The following is a 21,089-nucleotide window of genomic DNA, read 5'->3' on the forward strand; positions in this document are numbered from 1 at the left end:
AGCTCTAAACAATGAAACTATGTTGTAGCTATTTATTGTATCAATTAATGTGAATTGTAGGGGTTGCAAAACACCACTTGGACCAGTAGGAAGGTTGAGGTACCATTTTTGAGGTCATAATACAAGTTGTTATAATACAATATTGTATTGTAGACTAGATACAAAAGTGTTATCAAATCAGAATCATGTGGATAGCTATATGTATGAGGGGGTAAACGTAAAAAAAAAGCCCTAATGGGATACATCTCAAATTGCCCATGGATGACAAAATGTCTAAAATACATGCCCTGGCCAAGTATAAATCAGCAGAAAAAAAACCTTAATACCATAATCTGGGGTTTGGAGGTCCACTGCCAGACTAAAACTAATGTCTTATTCAGCTATTCACACTCAAAACATCATACTTACAGTAGCAATATAGGACTTAATACCCTTGAAATATTCACAATTTTCACTAACAATTTGGACACTTAAAAAGGCACATGTAAAGTTATTGCGTTTAAAAAATATGTATTAACCCCCCACAAATTAACAAAACAAATATGATACCCAGACTCCTACAGTATTGCTCAGCTGTGTATAATCTGATCCTTGTGCACCTGAATATCTAAACACTATAGCAAAATAAAGTATCTACTATTATAAAATCAACCTTTTGTAGTACTAGCTACCTGACAGGTTGCTTTGCAAAGCCACGTAAAGCTTTAAAAATAAATAAAAATAAATTGTATATATATATATATATATATATATATATATATATATATATATATATATATATATATAATCTCTCTTAGTAGACTGTCACTTCCATTGGAAGATGTAGTTCCCACTGTCTCTATGTAGAGTGTGGGATGATGATCACAGAGGTGGACAAACATGCTGGATGTATTTCCATTTTTTGCAGCAATTTTTTTCTTGCAGGTTCGGCACACTGGAAAGCAATCCTCGATTACCAAGCCGTCTGCATTCTTTAAGCCAAAAAACGTCCAGACTAATGACTTCGTTTTTTTTGCTGGTGTAAATAACTAAATCATCATCTAAATCCGATTCTTTTGCACTGCTTGCCAAAGCTACTTGCTACCCTTTTTTTAATTATTTTTTTTAGCTATGTTGATTTTATTTATTTTGCAGCAGTTCTTTGACGTTGTTTTTTCAGGTATGCATTTCCATGTGCATCACGCTTCATATTTACAGTACGCAGGCGCGCATGCTTCCACAATGCTCAAATCACGGCCAACAAATATGCATTGATGAGTTTAGTACTAGTGAGAAAACTATTTGTGAGAAAAAGTAAAATATTAGCGGTTAAGTCCAAAAATGTATATTTGATTCAGATTTCAAACATTGTCATTTAGCTTAAAACTTTCTTTTTTTTGTTCTTACAGCTGACCCTGTATTTTTTTTATTATTTTATCTTAATCGTCCAAGCAGTGGTGGCTTTGGGTATTTTAGTGAATTACATTACAGTTTTTTCATTTTCATTTAAAGTAGGAGGCTAGAAATCCTAAGTAGAAGGCAAGGGGGGTATGGGGTTCCTACCCCAGCGCGAGTGCACGTGGCAACGCCCCCCACCGAAAATGAATTTCAGGGTTTTGCAGGTGTCTAAAAATGCATATCCTGGGCCTAGATATGTGCTTTAATAGGGACACAAAATTCAAGAGAGGTGTAACTTTGTTAATTTTTTTTATGATTTTAAAGAGCAAGTAAAAGTTACTGTGTATGAAAAGTAATTACAAAGTAATAGTTATATTAGAATTTTAAAACCACAAACGTGTCTTAGTACACAGTAAATTTCAAAGTAAGCAAACTGTTTGGTTTTTGCAATAATTTCTAGTGGTGAAAGACAGAACCAGACACCAGTGAAACACAGAAATTATATTTGAGGCACAAAAACAAACAATGTCACATTTTATATAGACACCATAATACCAAGTGAGACAGAAGAAAAAAAATGTGAAGAAATTTCTAAATTAGACATAAGAAGCAGTATTAATTGATAGTAAATTTGAATACAAACATGGTAAGCCATAAGCTGTATTTTGTTTTCTATTTATTTTTCATGTGTTCCATTTTTTCTTTTGCATTTTATACAAAAAAAACCCCAGAAAAACACACATTGTTTCAAAAAATATTCATGGAACTAACCAGTCCTTACATTTATTTTCAGTCTTCCAAGATTCTGAGCAGACATACATTGCCATGTCGTTGTTTCTCATTAACTACCACTTCTTTAGGAGATTAACATGAGCTACTATAGGAAATCAGGAGTAGCCCCCCTTTTTGGCCGGTGCTTGCAATCTGCCACAAAACACTGCAATACACGGATTACTAGAAATCACATTCATGTTTATGTAGTACCATGTACAAGGGTAAAAGTTATTACCATAGATTGCATACACTCGATTTAAGACTTTCAATGTAATAAAGTGGTATCTCAATTATGCCAGAACATGTCGCCACGAGAGCCACTCACCTCGATGAGCCAATTATACAGCTGGTGTGCGTAGGAGACATAGTAAAAAGTTTCAAAGTGAAAGCAAACACAGAGTTAACCCATTCATTAATGCTCCATTTTGAGGTGTCTCCTCTAATCAGTACTTTCTGTTTTCTACATGTTAACCACTCCCTAATCCATGTGCATGCATTTTCTTGAATCCCTACTGCGATCAGTTTGAGAATTAATCTTTTATGCGGGATTTTGTCAAAAGCTTTCTGGAAATCTAAATAAACCATGTTGTATGCTTTGCAATTATTCATTTTCAATGTTGCATCCTCAAAAAAGTCAAGTAGGTTAGTTATACACGATTCCCCTTTCCTAATCACTCATAACAACGACAGGTCCTTAGAACATGTTAGCAGCAACCACACATAGGGACGTATAGATAAATACATCAACTGTAACAGTGAACAAACATCTAAGGCAGGGGTTCTCAAACTTTCTCAGCTCAAGGCCCCCCAAAAAATTCGGAATCCTGGCTGAGGCCCCCCCACCCAATGAATCTGTATTATTATTTAGTCATTAGTAGACATCTTTATCATTTTTATTATTAAGTAATTTAGCTGCAGACACCTTTAGCCATTGTGACTTACATTTTTTTAAAACTTACATATAATGTACTACATATACATTACACGGGTAATATCATCACTACAGAAAATACACTTAGTCACACATTATGTCTCACTGCATGAGAAAAAGACATATGGTAGCGTAAAGGCAGACCAGTAGTAGTGCCAACGTTTTTTCTTGTAGCTACTGAGCAGATCACCGTATTCTTATTGCAAACAACAAACTAAATGATAAATCAAAAAGGTACGAGGATAAAAATAAATTTAAGTAAATTTAAAGTACTCTGGGTTCTGCATGCCTAATGGGATGGGTGTGCTTGGTAATTCAGGTCATTAAATCGCGGTTTCATTCCAGTCAATGATATTCTCTTGTCACTCTCCACATGCAGACGTGCTCTCTGCTTTGTCTTCAGTGCTGTCAGTGTGGAAAACCCAGTCTTACACATATATGTTGTAGCAAAGGGTAAAAACAGGTCTTACAGCTTTTTCGCTAACAGGGTACTCATCCATAATGTGTATCCAGAACTGTGGTAACGGAACAGCAGAGAATTTAATCTTTAAAGTCCCATTTTTTGACTGTTCAATCAACTCCTCTTGGGATTTCAGGTCCAGGTTTGTATTGATTTCAGAATCAAAAGGGATCCAATTCAAATGTTTGTTTGAGCTCTGGAAAGTATTCACTGGAGTAATGTTGCAGATGAATCAAATGAGGCACAATGAGTGGCAGAATGCTGCTATTGCTCATGCTGGAAGATTTAAGTTCTTCATGTAAAGTGGAAACATTTCTGTCACTCCTTCATTAAGTTTATTTTCCCAGAGGGCAATTTTTTTAGTGAATGCTCTACCTTTGTCTTGCATATTTAATACGGTTACATCACGGTCTTGGATGCTTTGATTCAGAGCATTTAACTGTCCAAATATAGCCAACAAGTGCACTAGTTTCAGAATCCATGTAGGATTTTCAAAACAACTTGCGAGTTGGCTATTCTCTGTTGATAAGAACTGCTTCAGCTCATGTCGAAGTTGCATGACTATCCCCCTTGACAGCCAGCGTACTTCAGAGTGGAGCAGTAAGTGCTCGTGGCTTGCACCCATTTCACTACAAAGCGCAGCAAACATTCTGTGTTTCAGGGGCCTAGCTTTTATCATAATGACAATTTTTGTCACTTCTTGCAGCAGCTGGTTAAACTCATCATCCATACGTTTGGCAACAAGTGCTTCACGGTGAAGCATGCAATGACCTGCAACGGCATTTGGAGATTTTGTCTTTATAAAAGCTACAACACCATTACGTTTATCGGTCATAGCAGCCACACCGTCAGTGCACACTCCCACACATCAAGACCAGTCTATTGAATTCTCTTGAATATATCCATCTAGCACTCTGGATATTTCCTCACCAGTTGTTCTCCCTGGTAATTCTTTACAGAAAAGGAATTCTTCGACAAATTCACCCCCTTCTCTAATAAACCTAACATATACGAGTAGCTGTGCAGCATTTGCAACGTCTGTACTTTCATCTAACTGCAAGGCAAAGTATGGGCTAGCACGCAACCTATCCAAAAGTTGAGCAGAAACATCTTCTGGCACACAGTGTTTGACAACGGCACCACTTCAATTTTTTAGACTGCTTCCTCACCCAGTATTTCACGAACAATATCTACAGTCGCTGGCAAAATTAACTCTGCCCCAACTGTATGGGTTTTTTTGTGCAAGCAATGTGGTAGGAGGCTAGAAAAGACGCCTTTAAGGCTCTCTCTGGAACAGTAAAGTGCCGCTTAAAAGTACTCACATGTTTTAAAATTTGGGATTCCTTTCTTTTAAAAAAAATCTATATATTTCCCAGCTTCATTTGGTGTTTTTGTTGTAAATGCCGTTTCAACTTTGATGGCTTGAGGCATTCATTAGATAGAATTTCGAAGCACATCACACATTGTGGGTAATCAAGGCCGTCTTTCTTCATAATGCAAGAAAACGCAAACTGAATGGACTCAGCATCATATTTTCGAGATTTAGATTTTGATGCCTTCACTGAGGATGGCTGCTCGTTTGTACAGGTGGTACTTGTGGCACTGGTACTCGTGGAAGCATCACTGCATTTGTTTTCTTCCTCAGGCTCCTTTCGTTGACGTTTCAGAAACAGCTCCATTTTGACTTATACTCTGTCGAGTTCTCACTGTACATGTGTTGTACTGTACTAGTACAACATTCAATTCTGGCGCCAGTAGACATGTTTATTTCACAGGAGAGAAGGTTCATGTCATGTGGGAAGTTGTGAGGATTGCTTGATTAGGACAGGGTTTGATAACTGAGCACCAGTTGGCTCTGCTAAATTTTCAAAATCTTTTAACACCAATTTTCAAAAAGATTTGCACTCCTGGAGTATCGCCCAAGGGCAGCATATACAGGGAAACCTAAATTGGTCCAAGAACGGAACACTACAGGACACCACATGCAAGTTCATATTTAAAAAAAAAAAAAAAAAAAGGAGGAGGATTATTCCTCAATTTTAACAAACTGAAACCTATTTTAGTATATGTAGTGCTTAAAGCTTGTTTCCAAAGAACAGCACTGCAAACCAACATAGCTTGGTTAGCTCAAGGTGACAGGCAGTTTTAACTGTGGGTTTGCACTGCATATTGCCCATTTGAAAAACAAGCAACAAAACTTGTAAAGTAATTAAATTTATTGACGTGAATTTCAAGAAAGCCAAACAAATGGAAAATATGCTGAACTATTATTATTATTATTATTATTATTATTATTATTATTATTATTATTATTATTATTATTTATTTCTTAGCAGACGCCCTTATCCAGGAGCAAATACATTAAGTGTTACAATACAAGTTCATCCCCCAACTACAAAATAGAGGTGTACACGCTCAACATCCCATCATAGTACTGCGTGCGGCTGACTGAAACTGCAATTTGACTGGTGAAACACAGCTATGTAGCTATGTACATTGCAAAAGGGGTGTTCGCTGGTTACCAGCATCTGTATGATCTTTAGCTACTACCACTGCATAGATGCCAGCACACACATATACAGGAAGCATCAGCTTTCTTACAGAATATTTAATATTTATGAAGCACTTGTCCTACGGACCACCGAGTATATTGGAAGCATTTGTCTTGAGTCTTAAGCCTTAAAATTGAGCCCTGCTATGCAATTTATGTTATTTTAATTCCATTGAACCAAAGTTGTGGAAAGTTAACTGTACTCTGTATGTTTAGTGCTGCTCTCTATCATGTACTGTTTTTTCAGTACAGTGAACATCTTTGTAACTTACTGTAGTATTCATTTTTTTTATCAACACACATGTAAACTGAAATAATCAATGTTAAAATGTAGCCACAGTGTAAAGCCTTCAGTAGTACATAGGTGTAGCAGAGCCCTGCTCTGCCCTTGTAAATATTGGCAAGGATGAGGTTAAATTCTCCTCCCTGCCCAGGTTTATTGTTTCAGGTGGGAATAATAAAATAACCAATTAGCACCCAGCCACCTGACATAAAAGGAGGCGTCAGCGCCTCAGTAGGGAGAGGTAGCTGAGGAAGCAAGGGTGATTTTTCTTTGTGTGCTGGTTTTTTGTTAATTTTGCAATCCAGTGAAGGCAAAGCTCAGCCTGGAAACCTTATTTTTGTAAGTTTTGCTTTATGTTTATTGTTTGTGTTTTAAAAACCTTTTGTTTGGCCATCATGCCTGTTTAATTTGTGTTTCTGGGGCTGTGCGTTCATGTACCTTTCTGTCCATATGTATTAAATATTCTCACAAAGCATAAAACACGGGAGTGCAGAAATAAAGGAGCTATATTACATTATACCTAAAAGCCCCGGGAGCAGTCACATTGACGACCACACAGAAAACAATTGTATTTTCATTATACAGAACGGTATTCTTTTTTATTATTTTTATTTTCCAGTCCGCAATGTGTTTAGCTGTAATGAGATTAGTCTCTACTCTGCCTGAGTTAATGACTGACACTCTATTGTTTTTCAATCAGCCTTTTGAAAGGCTGGTGCCTGCTTGCCAGCTGCGCTGCTTTGGTCAGTCAATTAGCATCGAGAATAGTGAAAATAAATACCAGAGACTGTGGAGTTTTACAACGCAACAAAATATGAAATTGATGTTTGGATCAGATGGCACGGAAATATTCTGTGAAAGCTGGCTCCCAATGGTGGCCTGTTCAGGTGTTTTAAAATGTATTAGACCTAGCAACCATCAACTCCTGGGTACTTTACAAAGAATGCACAGAGAAGAATTTACCAAATAGAGAATATATTTTACAGTTACCACAGGAACTTCGCAAGAAGCATTTGGAACAAAGGGAGGCTGCGAAGCGTGTACCCACAGCTGAAGCTGGAAACCGCTGTGAGCCGCAAGAGACGCCAATGCCAGGTTGGCAAGTGCAATAAAAATAAAACTTCGAACAGCTGTGCCCTGTGCAGAAATCGGCATGGAGAAGCGCATTATCTGTGTTGATTGTGAACAGCCTTAGACTCAAGGTAAAGGAATACCATTTTGTCGAAAAAAAAGAACAACGTTTTTTTTGTTTATAACTTTTGTGCTGTGCGCTTCTGTAAAATGTTCTCTTCTAAGTTTATTTATCTACGTTGTTCAGTTGCTTTTGTGCATCTGATAATAAACAGATTGTTGTTGAAAAGTTGTATTGCTATCATTTCAGTTTTATGAATATGTATGTTATAAACCAATGTCTGTTCCGACGTTTATTTACATACATTTTCTTGTTTTGATTTGTAAAATGTGTGTGTGTGTGTGTGTATATATATATATATATATATATATATATATATATATATATATATATATATATAGCTCTGGAAAAAATTGAGACCACTGCAAAATTATCAGTTTCTCTGGTTTTACTATTTATAGGTATGTGTTTGGGTAAAATGAACATTTTTGTTTTATTCTATAAACTACTGACAACATTTCTCCCAAATTCCAAATAAAAATATTGTCATTTAGAGCATTTATTTGCAGAAAATGACAACTGGTCAAAAAAACAAAAAAGATGCAGTGTTGTCAGACCTCGAATAATGCAAAGAAAATAAGTTCATATTCATTTTTAAACAACACAATACTAATGTTTTAACTTAGGAAGAGTTCAGAAATCAATATTTGGTGGAATAACCCTGATTTTCAAGCACAGCTTTCATGCGTCTTGGCATGCTCTCAATGGGGTTCAGGTCTGGAGATTGGGCTGGCCATGACAGGGTCTTGATCTGGTGGTCCTCCATCCACACCTTGATTGACCTGGCTGTGTGGCATGGAGCATTGTCCTGCTGGAATAACCAATCCTCAGAGTTGGGGAACATTGTCAGAGCAGAAGGAAGCAAGTTTTCTTCCAGGACAACCTTGTACTTTGCTTGATTCATGCCAAAGCTGCCCGATTCCAGCCTTGCTGAAGCACCCCCAGATCATCACCGATCCTCCACCACATTTCACAGTGGGTGCGAGACACTGTGGCTTGTAGACCTCTCCAGGTCTCCGTCTAACCATTAGATGACCAGGTGTTGGGCAAAGCTGAAAATTGGACTCATCTGGGGGTGCTTCAGCAAGGCTGGAATCGGGCAGATTTGTCTTTGTGAAGGACGCATGAATCAAGCCAAGTACAAGGTTGTCCTGGAAGAAAACTTGCTTCCTTCTGCTCTGACAATGTTCCCCAACTCTGAGGATTGGTTATTCCAGCAGGACAATGCTCCATGCCACACAGCCAGGTCAATCAAGGTGTGGATGGAGGACCACCAGATCAAGACCCTGTCATGGCCAGCCCAATCTCCAGACCTGAACCCCATTGAAAACCTCTGGAATGTGATCAAGAGGAAGATGGATGGTTACAAGCCCTCAAACAAAGCCGAGCTGCTTGAATTTTTGCGCCAGGAGTGGCATAAAGTCACCCAACATCAATGTGAAAGACTAGTGGAGAGCATGCCAAGACGCATGAAAGCTGTGCTTGAAAATCAGGGTTATTCCACCAAATATTGATTTCTGAACTCTTCCTAAGTTAAAACATTAGTATTGTGGTGTTTAAAAATGAATATGAACTTATGTTCTTTGCATTATTCGAGGTCTGACAACACTGCATCTTTTTTGTTATTTTGACCAGTTGTCATTTTCTGCAAATGAATGCTCTAAATGACAATATTTTTATTTGGAATTTGGGAGAAATGTTGTCAGTAGTTTATAGAATAAAACAGAAATGTTCATTTTACCCAAACACATACCTATAAATAGTAAAACCAGAGAAACTGATAATTTTGCAGTGGTCTCTTAATTTTTTCCAGAGCTGTATATACACACACACACACACACACACACATACATATATACACACACAGTGGCTCTCAAAAGTATTCACCCCCTTGGACTTTTCCACATTTTATTTTGTTACAACATGGAATCAAAATGGATTGAATTAGGAGTTTTTGCCACTGATCAACACAAAAAAAGTCCATAATGTCAAAGTGAAAAATAAAATCTACAAATTGTTCTAAATTAATTACAAATTAAAACAGAAAATAATTGATTGCATAAGTATTCCCCCCTTTGCTATGACACACCTAAATAAGCTCTGGTGCAACCAATTGTCTTTAGAAGTCACATAATTAGTTGAATGGAGTCCACCTGTGTGCAATTAAGGTGTTTCACATGATTTCAGGTTAAATACACCTGTCTCTGGGAGGTCCCACAGTTGGTTAGTACATTTCCTAACAAAAACTACATCATGAAGACAAAGGAATATTCAAAGCAAATCCGGAATAAGGTTCTTCAAAAGCACCTATCAGGGGTAGGATATAAGAACATTTCCAAGGCATTGAATATCCCCCGGAGCACAGTAAAGTCCATTATTAAGAAATGGAGAGAATATGGCACAACCTCAATAACCGAGTATCAGGGCGAGAACGGCACTAGTCAGGGAGGCCACCAAGAGGCCTATGGCAACTGTAAAGGAGTTAGTCTTCTACGGCTGAGCTGGGAGACGCTGTGCATACGGCAACAATAGCCCGGTGCTTCACAAAACTGGCCTTTATGGGACAGTGGCAAAAAGAAAGCCATTGTTGAAAAAAACTCACATCAAATCTCGGCTAGAGTTTGCCAGAAGGCATGTGGGAGACTATGAGACCAAGTGGAAGAAGATTCTATGGTCTGATGAGACCAAAATAGAGCTTTTTGGCCTCAACTCTAAGCGCTATGTTTGGCGCAAGCCTAACACCGCACATCATCCTGAGAACACCATCCCTACCGTGAAGCATGGTGGTGGCAGCATCATGCTATGGGGATGCTTCTCTGCGTCAGGGCCTGGAAAGCCCGTGAAGATAGAGGGCAAAATGGATGCAGCAAAGTACAGAGAAATCCTGGAGGAAAATCTGCTGAAGTCTGCAAGAGACCTGGGACTTGGGAGAAGATTCATCTTCCAGTAGGACAATGACCCCAAACATACAGCCAAAGCCACACTGGAGTGGCTTAAAAACAAAAAGGTCAATGTCCTGGAGTGGCCCAGTCAAAGCCCGGACTGCAATCCAATTGAGTATGTGGAAATTTTTGAAAATTGCTGTTCACCAAAGGTCCCCATCCAACTTGATGGAGCTTGAGCAATTTTGCAAAGAAGAATGGGCAAAAATTGCAGTGTCCAGATGTGTAAAGCTGGTAGAGACTTATCCAAATAGACTCATGGCTGTAATTGCTGCCAAGGGTGTCTCTACCAAATATTGACTCAAGGGGGTGAATACTTATTCAATCAATTATTTTCTGTTTTGTATTTGTAATTAATTTAGAACAATTTGTAGATTTTATTTTTCACTTTGACATTATGGACTTTTTTTGTGTTGATCAGTGGCAAAAATTCCTAATTAAATCCATATTCATTCCATGTTTATGCTTCAGTTTTTCAGATGTTTATGTAACGTACTCAATTTTTTTTTTTACATCAGACTGTTTCTCTGTTCGTTATACTATTTACAGTGTTTTGAATACAGCTGTCAAAGACTGCTGCGGGGGCTTCTAGGTATGAGTATATCTCCGGTCCTTCTAGTGTTAACTTATAAAGCTTTAAATGGCCTTGTGCCTCTATTTTTAAAAGATTTGCAGATCCAATGTGTCACTAGTCACTCTCTTAGATCACAGGATGAAGGTTTAGTATTCTATGGATAAAGAGAAAGAAGGCAGGTGGCACGGCATTCAGCTTTAGAGCCCCAAAGTTGTGGAATGATCTGCCACCATTTGTAACGGAGGCACCATCTCTTGCTGCCTTTAAAGTAAGATTAAAAACACATTTTATAATTGAGCACAAATATTTTAAAGGGAAATGGATCATCCTATTTCATGGTACTTTATTTTTATACTACTTATTTTATTACGGTTTTAATGTAAGAATTCAAATTATTTTATGTATATATTTTAAAAGGGTATTTGATCATCTTTTACTATTTTTCTAAATTGTTTTGTGTATTAATTTCTGTAAACGCGTTGAGGCGATTTATTGTGAAAGGCGCTATGTAAGAAAGAAATGTATTGCCTGAATTGTCACAATGAATGTAATTTTTAATGTTCTAATAGTTGCTTGTTTATGCAGTTTCTCTTGTTCTCTTATTTAATATATTAAACATACATTGCAACACAGACTGTGAATTTTTCATGTATCAACAAACATTATACTAGAGAAGTGAAATGTGTGGGGTTGGTGGATTTTTCCATCCATTAGCCCTGGATGCTAGTGGATGGAAAAGTTAACTTCAAGCCCTGTACAAACAGGATTTGATTTTATAGTTCAGCGGTTCTCAAACTGTGGGTCCCTGCGCAATTTAAAAAAATATTTTAGTTTAAGAAACATTACGTTAATTCATTATTATTGGCACTTTTTATTCAGTCTTTACTCCCATGGAGTCCATCGCCCTACCTGCCTTTTCTTGAATGTTCTGAACTGGTTGCCTAGCAACCAACTTGTCATGTCAGCCAATCAACGGAATACACTTCTGTAGTGTTTAGTCCAGCCTCTGCGATTTTTGTTGTGACGCGAGTCCAAAAAGTTGCTTTATAAATATCAAAAAATTGACATTTTTTCTGAAGAAAAGTTTTGGAAACAGGAGTAATGAAGGGGAAGAGTGGCACTGCAGCAAACGTGGTGCCACAACAAGGACCAGATCAGCAGTAAAAAAAAAAACCACACCCAAAAAGCTTGTAGATGCTAAATGGCTTGCTTTGCTATCTTATCTGGCAGATATTTTTGATCGCTTAAATATTCTTAATAAGTCACTCCAAGGATGAGACACATCTGTCCTTTCTCTCACCGACTAAATCTAAAGCTGGATCAAGAAGCTGTCCTTGTGGTACAATCGCGTAAACCATGGCACCTGGAAGCATTTCTTTTTACTAGATAACTTTTTGGATGAGTGCCTTGTCAAAGAGTGACTTGCAACCCATTATCGTCAGCCACCTGGATAGCCTTCAGGTTCAGTTTCGAGGGTACTTCCCTGAAAAGGAACAACCTCTTGCTTACTTTTGGATTTGTGTGTGACAAGAATATCCAGACCTATCATCTGTAGCTCTGAAAGCACTCGTGCCTTTTCTGTGTTCACCCATGCATGCTCACCCCTCCCATTAAGTTAATAATGCATTTTTTTAAATGTTAAAATTATTTGTACTTTTGGCTGTAAAAATTCTTGCGATTTGTATTGTGAATTAAAAATAACTAATGGCTATATATTAGATTTGTTGATATTGTCTTGCAATGTATGTTTTACTTATCAATAACTATTCTGCAATAACACAGGGCAGTGGGGTTGTGTATTCACTTTTAATGCTAGGAGGGGGTCGCAGTGCAGCAAAGTTTGAAAATGTCAACATACCTGCACAACCAAAAGCAATCCAGTCACCCATACTGTTGATGGAGATTGATGCGATCCTCTGGTCTGAAATACTGACAATAAAATACTTCCTGTAAATACCTTTTTAAATGCACAATGCCCTTTTGGCAGAGCCTTCTTTTAGTTTGAAAGATACAAAAAAAAAAATAATAATAATTGGATGGAATTTTCCATAGCTTAGGGTTACACTATGAGCATTCTTTTTGTCATGGGCAGTGTTAGTCCAGGTCTTTGTTCAAACAATATCCTAAAGTATTTAAATGATATATTTTAAACCTAAAATGACCCAGCATGATCCTTAAGAACTTAATCATAATATTGTTGCATTAGATTCTAAAAAATACATACATACACATACATGCATACATACAGCTCTGGAAAAAATTGAGATCACTGCAAAATTATCAGTTTCTCTGGTTTTACTATTTATAGGTATGTGTTTGGGTAAAATGAACATTTTTGTTTTATTCTATAAACTACTGACAACATTTCTCCCAAATTCCAAATAAAAATATTGTCATTTAGAGCATTTATTTGCAGAAAATGACAACTGGTCAAAAAAACAAAAAAGACGCAGTGTTGTCAGACCTCGAATAATGCAAAGAAAATAAGTTCATATTCATTTTTAAACAACACAATACTAATGTTTTAACTTAGGAAGAGTTCAGAAATCAATATTTGGTGGAATAACCCTGATTTTCAAGCACAGCTTTCGTGCGTCTTGGCATGCTCTCCACTAGTCTTTCACATTGATGTTGGGTGACTTTATGCCACTTCTGGCGCAAAAATTCAAGCGCTCGGCTTTGTTTGAGGGCTTGTAACCATCCATCTTCCTCTTGATCACATTCCAGAGGTTTTCAATGGGGTTCAGGTCTGGAGATTGGGCTGGCCATGACAGGGTCTTGATCTGGTGGTCCTCCATCCACACCTTGATTGACCTGGCTGTGTGGCATGGAGCATTGTCCTGCTGGAAAAACCAATCCTCAGAGTTGGGGAACATTGTCAGAGCAGAAGGAAGCAAGTTTTCTTCCAGGACAACCTTGTACTTTGCTTGATTCATGCGTCCTTCACAAAGACAAATCTGCCCGATTCCAGCCTTGCTGAAGCACCCCCAGATGAGTCCAATTTTCAGCTTTGACCCAACACCTGGTCATCTAATGGTTAGACGGAGACCTGGAGAGGTCTACAAGCCACAGTGTCTCGCACCCACTGTGAAATGTGGTGGAGGATCGGTGATGATCTGGGGGTGCTTCAGTAAGGCTGGAATCGGGCAGCTTTGGCATGAATCAAGCAAAGTACAAGGTTGTCCTGGAAGAAAACTTGCTTCCTTCTGCTCTGACAGTGTTCCCCAACTCTGAGGATTGGTTTTTCCAGCAGGACAATGCTCCATGCCACACAGCCAGGTCAATCAAGGTGTGGATGGAGGACCACCAGATCAAGACCCTGTCATGGCCAGCCCAATCGCCAGACCTGAACCCCATTGAAAACCTCTGGAATGTGATCAAGAGGAAGATGGATGGTTACAAGCCCTCAAACAAAGCCGAGCTGCTTGAATTTTTGCGCCAGGAGTGGCATAAAGTCACCCAACATCAATGTGAAAGACTAGTGGAGAGCATGCCAAGACGCATGAAAGCTGTGCTTGAAAATCAGGGTTATTCCACCAAATATTGATTTCTGAACTCTTCCTAAGTTTAAACAACACAGTACTAATGTTTTAAAATGAATATGAACTTATTGTCTTTGCATTATTCGAGGTCTGACAACACTGCATCTTTTTTGTTATTTTGACCAGTTGTCATTTTCTGCAAATGAATGCTCTAAATGACAATATTTTTATTTGGAATTTGGGAGAAATGTTGTCAGTAGTTTATAGAATAAAACAGAAATGTTCATTTTACCCAAACACATACCTATAAATAGTAAAACCAGAGAAACTGATAATTTTGCAGTGGTCTCTTAATTTTTTCCAGAGCTATATATATATATATATATATATATATATATATATATATATATATATATATATATATATAATGTTCTGACCATTACAAAACTTTGCTTAATGCTTCAAACTGTAAGAAACCCAGAAGTTAACAAGATATATTCTACAAAAAAAAAAAAGAAAACTGTATTGCTCGTATGTATGTATGCATGCATGCATACATACATGCACAGGTAGTGGACAAAAAAATGGAAACACCTGGGTAAATGAGGGACACCAAGTATATTGAAAGCAAGGGCTTCCACACAGGTGTGACTCATGCTTTAATTAAGCAAATAACATCTCAGCATGCTCAGGGTCATGTATAAAAATGCTGGACAGGCATGGTTGCCTATAATTATGGCTAGCATGGCTGCAAGAGGAGACCTCAGTGACTTTGAAAGAGGGGTGATTGTTGGGGCGCGTTTGGCAGGAGCTTCAGTGACCAAGACAGCTCAACTTGCTGATGTTTCACGAGCAAAGGTGTCTAAGGTGATGTCGGCATGGAACTCAGAGGGAAAGACATCATCAGCAAAGGGCAACAGTGGGCGGAAGCGCATACTCCAGGATCATGATATCCGTGCATTAATTCGAAGTGCAAGGCAAAACAGACGAGCAACTGCAGATCAACTGACTGCAAATTTCAACCTGGGGCGCGGGCAGCCAGTTTCATTAAAAACGGTCCGCCGAGAACTCCACAGAGCGGGATTCCATAGCGGCCCAGTGCCCTATTGAGTGACTTTACATTGGTGTTTCCGTTTTTTTGTCCATTTATTATACGCACAATTATGTTTTAGAAGAGACTTGAAAGAGGGTTTTCCTATTCAGAAACACATACAATCTGCAAGGATTGTAGAACAGTTACAATGCTAATGTGTCCCTATATTTGGACTTCTATCTGTTTCTGTGGCAGTGTTATGCAAGGGTCCAGTGGGACTGAAAAAGGTAACTGATCCTGTCTACTGTATTGGGGTCTGGAATGGGCAATGTGCTCACCTGAGGGTATGGATGAGGTTGAACTCTGGCAGCTCGTGAAGATGAAATATCCCTGAAGCAAAGCCGGTCACCAGGATATGTGTTTTCTTGTGGAAGGCAGCAGATGTTAGGTTGTTGAACTCACCTTCCTTATTAAAAAAATACCTGTTCAAGGAAAAACAATAACAGTCGTGTTTAAGTCATGTTACACATTTTTTTGAATGATTTTGAGGGGACATTTCAAGGTCTTGATATTTGACTAATATAGATTATATTTTTACAATATATTTTACAAGAACTTTGTTGGTCATCAGAACAGTTATAACCAAAAAGCTGAAGACATTCCTTTAACTCAGGATAGAAACATAAGAAAGTTTACAAACGAGAAGAGGCCATTCAGCCCATCTTGCTCATTTGGTTGTTAGTAGCTTATTGATCCCAGAATCTCATCAAGCAGCTTCTTGAAGCATCCCAGGGTGTCAGCTTCAACAACATTACTGGGGAGTTGGTTCCAGACCCTCACAATTCTCTGTGTAAAAAAGTGCCTCCTATTTTCTGTTCTGAATGCCCCTTTATCTAATCTCCATTTGTGACCCCTGGTCCTTGTTTCTTTTTTCAGGTCAAAGAAGTCCCCTGGGTCGACATTGTCTATACCTTTTAGGATTTTGAATGTTTGAATCAGATAGCCGCGTAGTCTTCTTTGTTCAAGACTGAATAGATTCAATTCTTTTAGCCTGTCTGCATACGACATGCCTTTTAAACCCGGAATAATTCTGGTTGCTCTTCTTTGCACTCCTTCTAGAGAAGCAATATCATTTTTGTAACGAGGTGACCAGAACTGAACACAATATTCTAGGTGAGGTCTTACTAATGCATTGTAAAGTTTTAACATTAACTTCCCTTGATTTAAATTCAACACTTCTCACAATATATCCAAGCACCTTGTTGGCCTTTTTTATAGCTTCCCCACATTGTCTAGATGAAGACATTTCTGAGTCAACACAAACTCCTAGGTCTTTTTCATAGTTCCCTTCTTCAATTTCACTATCTCCCATATGATATTTATAATGCACATTTTTATTGCCTGCATGCAGTACTTTACACTTTTCTCTATTAAATGTCATTTGCCATGTGTCTGCCCAATTCTGAATGCTGTCTAGATCATTTTGAATGACCTTTGCTGCTGCAACAGTGTTTGCTACTGATCCTATTTTTGTGTTGTCTGCAAATTTAACGAGTTTGCTTACTATACCAGAATCTAAATCATTAATGTAGATTAGGAATAGCAGAGGACCTAATACTGATCCCTGTGGTACACCACTGGTTACCTCACTCCATTTTGAGGTTTCTCCTCTAATCAGTACTTTCTGTTTTCTACATGTTAACCACTCCCTAATCCATGTGCATGCATTTCCTTGAATCCCTACTGCGTTCAGTTTGAGAAGTCATCTTTTATGCGGGACTTTGTCAAAAGCTTTCTGGAAATCTAAATAAACCATGTTGTATGCTTTGCAGTTATCCATTGTTCGATATTGCATCCTCAAAAAAGTCAAGTAGGTTAGTTAGACACGATCTCCCTTTCCTAAAACCATGCTGGCTGTCTCCCAGGATATTGTTACCATATAGGTAATTTTCCATTTTGGATCTTATTATAGTTTCCATAAGTTTCCATATAATAGAAGTCAGGCTTATTGGTCTGTAGTTACCTGGTTCGGTTTTGTCTCCTTTTTTGTGGATCGGAATTACATTTGCTATTTTCTAGTCTGTCGGTACAACCCCGGTGTCAAGAGACTGTTGCATGATCTTGGTTACCGGTTTGTAAATAACTTCTTTCATTTCTTTGAGTACTATTGGGAGGATCTGATCCGGCCCAGGGGATTTGTTTATTTTAAGAGCTCCTAGTCCCTTTGACACTTCTGCCTCTGTTAGGCTAAAGTTATTTAAAATTGGATAGGAACAGGTCGACATGTCAGGCATGTTGTCCGTGTCCTCCTTTGTAAAATCCTGTGAAAAGTAATCATTTAATATATTTGCTATTTTTTTTTCTTCATCTATGATTTAACCTCCTCTTTGAATGTTCTCTTGCTGTTATAATATTGGAAAAATATTTTGGAATTGGTTTTAGCCCCCTTAACAATATTGATTTCTATCTCTCTCTTGGCCTTTCTAACTTCCTTTTTGACTTGTGTTTGCAGTTCCAAGTACTCTTTCTGTGTACTTTGTTTTTGGTCCCTTTTAAAACGCTCTGTAAAGTGCCTTTTTTCACTGAATATTTTTTTTAATTGATCTATTAAACCATTTTGGCCATTTTGTTTTAGATTTAGATTTGTCTACTTTTGGGATGTAATTGTTTTGCGCCTCTAGACTACATTTTTAAAAAACAGCCATCCTTTTTCTGTGGATGTTTTCTCTATTTTACTCCAATCTACTTCTGTTAGTCTCTGTTTCATACCTACATAGTTTATATCAATGATCTCTGGGTAAGATCTGTTTCTCCACCAAGCAACATGGAAACTGGGAGTTCACTTTGTGTGTGTTCATCATATGAGGTAAGAAATGAAAGAATTAGTGACTCTTAGTGAACCTTCGAGACCAATATAAAAAAAAGTGAAACACTGTTCCAAAAAGCTTTTGGTTACTTACTTTCCCTGTCGTCTATATTTGACCTTTCCACTGCCCTCCTGCTCCTGGCTGTTGGCATTTCCTCTAATCTCCTCTCCTCTGGGCACCCTATTCTCATCGCATTTCACAACCTCAGCATCCTCCTCTGTGTGGACGGTTGATGTTTGCTTCGGGGGTCTGGGTTTTAGTCCCTCAAGCTCCGTGTCACACTGCCACACACTTAATGCTCCATCCTGACTCACAGTGTACAGCTGTAATGACAAATGTACAACATATAAGCATGGCCTAGAGATTTCAGTTCCAGGTTATGTCATCATAAATGTGAATGCTTATTCACACAAACGAAGCAGGTTCTCAAAAAAAAAATTCAGAGAATAAGTTGAAGTCTTTAATGCATTTCCCCAGGCAATTTCGTGTCATACCATTGAAAACTATGTGTATTCTTAACAGAGACAGACTTTTACTGTCCTAAGTGTCAAATCAAATTGCACTAGACTTACATCAAGGCTGTCCTCTTCAAAGAAGCACCCAACTATTACATCCTTGTGCCCTCCAAGTGAGTAATACACCAGGTTTGCCCACCGCTCAGCTCCAAACACCCATGTGGTCATGTCTTTGCTTCCAACAACAAAACATCTGCATCATATGAAAATAAAACCATTAGTACAAACTGCTCCATTACTCTATAGAATATACAACTTTCCTTAGGTTACCAATACCAATTACCTTATATTGACAAAGACTGAGATGAGAGCAACAAATACATTGCATTTGTACATGTAGTAAGAGCACTTATACTTACTTTGAATCATCAGTCCAGTCTATGCAAGTAGTCTCATCGTATGGTCCATAATAGCTCTTGTCAAGCACAAAAGCATTGAACTCTCTCCTCTTTCCAGGGGCATGGTACATAAGAGCCACATTATCTTTGGTAACGACAAATTTCCTGAGGAAAAAAAAAAAAAAAGAGACAGTAAAAAGGGAGCTAATATAGCTCAGAGATCTACAACACACACATTCTGTTTTGTATCTCCGGATCACTCGTTTTATCACCAAACTCCTCAATAATGCGATCCAAGTCATTATTTTATTACAACAACATCTCAAAAAAGCTCTGCAAATGTCTGTGTTTTCTGTGCGCTGATTCAGTCAGCCAACTTGTTTACTTACGACCCGCCCCGTTATCTGATACCAGATACCATGTATGACTATTCATGAGATACGCCTTTTTTTTTTCGACTTGTCTCGGCTCATATCGGTCTCACTCGGCCATTGAATGGTTTTCTCGGCTTTTTCCAGAGAAAAAACGACTAGAGACCTGTTTTTTACGTCTTTTTGATGATGTCGGACAGGTCCGACATAGGACCGGAAAGGGAAAATTGCAATGTCGGACCAGGTCCGACATAGGACCGCAAAGGGTTAACACTAGAAGCCCCACGGCAGTCATTTTGGTGTTTTTTGGTTTTAAAATTAAATTTTTTCCAGTCGTGTAACACATATGGGGCTGCGCGTTCATGTACCTTTCAGTCACATTGACGGCCACACAGAAAACAATTGTATTTTGATTATGCAGAATGGTATTCTACTTTATTATTTTTATTTACCAGTCCACAACGTGTTTAGCTGTAATTAGATTAGTCTCTGCTCTCTGCCTGAGTGAATGACTGACAGTATATTGTTTTTCAATCAGCCTTCCAATCAGACCACAGAGTTTTACAACGCAACAAAATATGGAGTTGATGTTCTGGATCAGATGGCACGGAAGTATTCCGTGAAAGCTGGCTCCCGACAGTGACCTTTTCAGGTGATTTACAATGTATTGGACCTAGCAGCCATCAACTCCTGGGTTCTTTACAAAGAATGCACAGAGAAGAATTTACCAAATAGAGAATATATTTTACAGTTAGCACAGGAACTTCGCAAGAAGCATTTGGAAAAAAGGGAGGCTGCCAAGCGTGTACCCACAGCTGAAGCTGGCAACCCTCCTGAGAGCCGCAAAAGACGCCAATGCCAGGTTGGCAAGTGCAATAAAAATAAAACTTCAGACAGCTGTGCCCTGTGCAGATTGTGAACAGCCTTAGACTCAAGGTAAAGGAATACCCTTTGGTCCAAAAAAAAAAAAAAAAAAAAACAGAAAAAAGAAAAAAAAAAGACTTATAACTTATTGTGCTGTGCGCTTCTGTAAAATGTTTTCTTCCAAGTTTATCTACGTTGTTCAGTTGCTTTTGCGCATCTGATAATGTAAATCAATTTTTGTTGAAAAGTTAAAAATGTACTATCGTTGCAGTTTTATAAATATGTATGTTGTAAAGAAATGTCTGTTCAGAAGTTTATTTATTTACATTTTCTTGTTTAGATTTGTAAAATAAATATATATATATATATATATATATAAAAACAAGTAGCTTTTGAGTTATGGTGAGTGAAAGCAATAAATTCAAAAACTCACCTTAACTCGAAAGCTACTTGTTTTTACTTACTCTCCTGAGCCTTTCTGAAGTAAAAATACAGTTGCGCTGTACTGATGAGCCCCAAAAAGGGCAAAACAAGT

The 21,089-nt window shown here is 38.0% G+C and overlaps 1 protein-coding gene across 1 annotated transcript in view; it reads right to left on the reverse strand.

The window, feature by feature from the left end:
* The window catches only part of pwp2h (PWP2 small subunit processome component), a 104,728-nt gene that overhangs the window by 59,592 nt on the left and 24,047 nt on the right, over positions 1–21,089 (reverse strand). Inside the window, exons 5-9 of the mRNA XM_034010878.3 lie at positions 19,341–19,484; positions 19,039–19,174; positions 18,560–18,789; positions 15,938–16,081; positions 12,943–13,013 (exon numbers count right to left, since the gene is read on the reverse strand). Of these exons, the coding sequence (XP_033866769.3) occupies positions 12,943–13,013; positions 15,938–16,081; positions 18,560–18,789; positions 19,039–19,174; positions 19,341–19,484 (725 nt within the window). The remainder of the gene's footprint in view (positions 1–12,942; positions 13,014–15,937; positions 16,082–18,559; positions 18,790–19,038; positions 19,175–19,340; positions 19,485–21,089) is intronic.

This window comes from Acipenser ruthenus, chromosome 8, assembly GCF_902713425.1.
Source record: "Acipenser ruthenus chromosome 8, fAciRut3.2 maternal haplotype, whole genome shotgun sequence".
Taxonomy (NCBI): Eukaryota; Metazoa; Chordata; class Actinopteri; order Acipenseriformes; family Acipenseridae; genus Acipenser; species Acipenser ruthenus.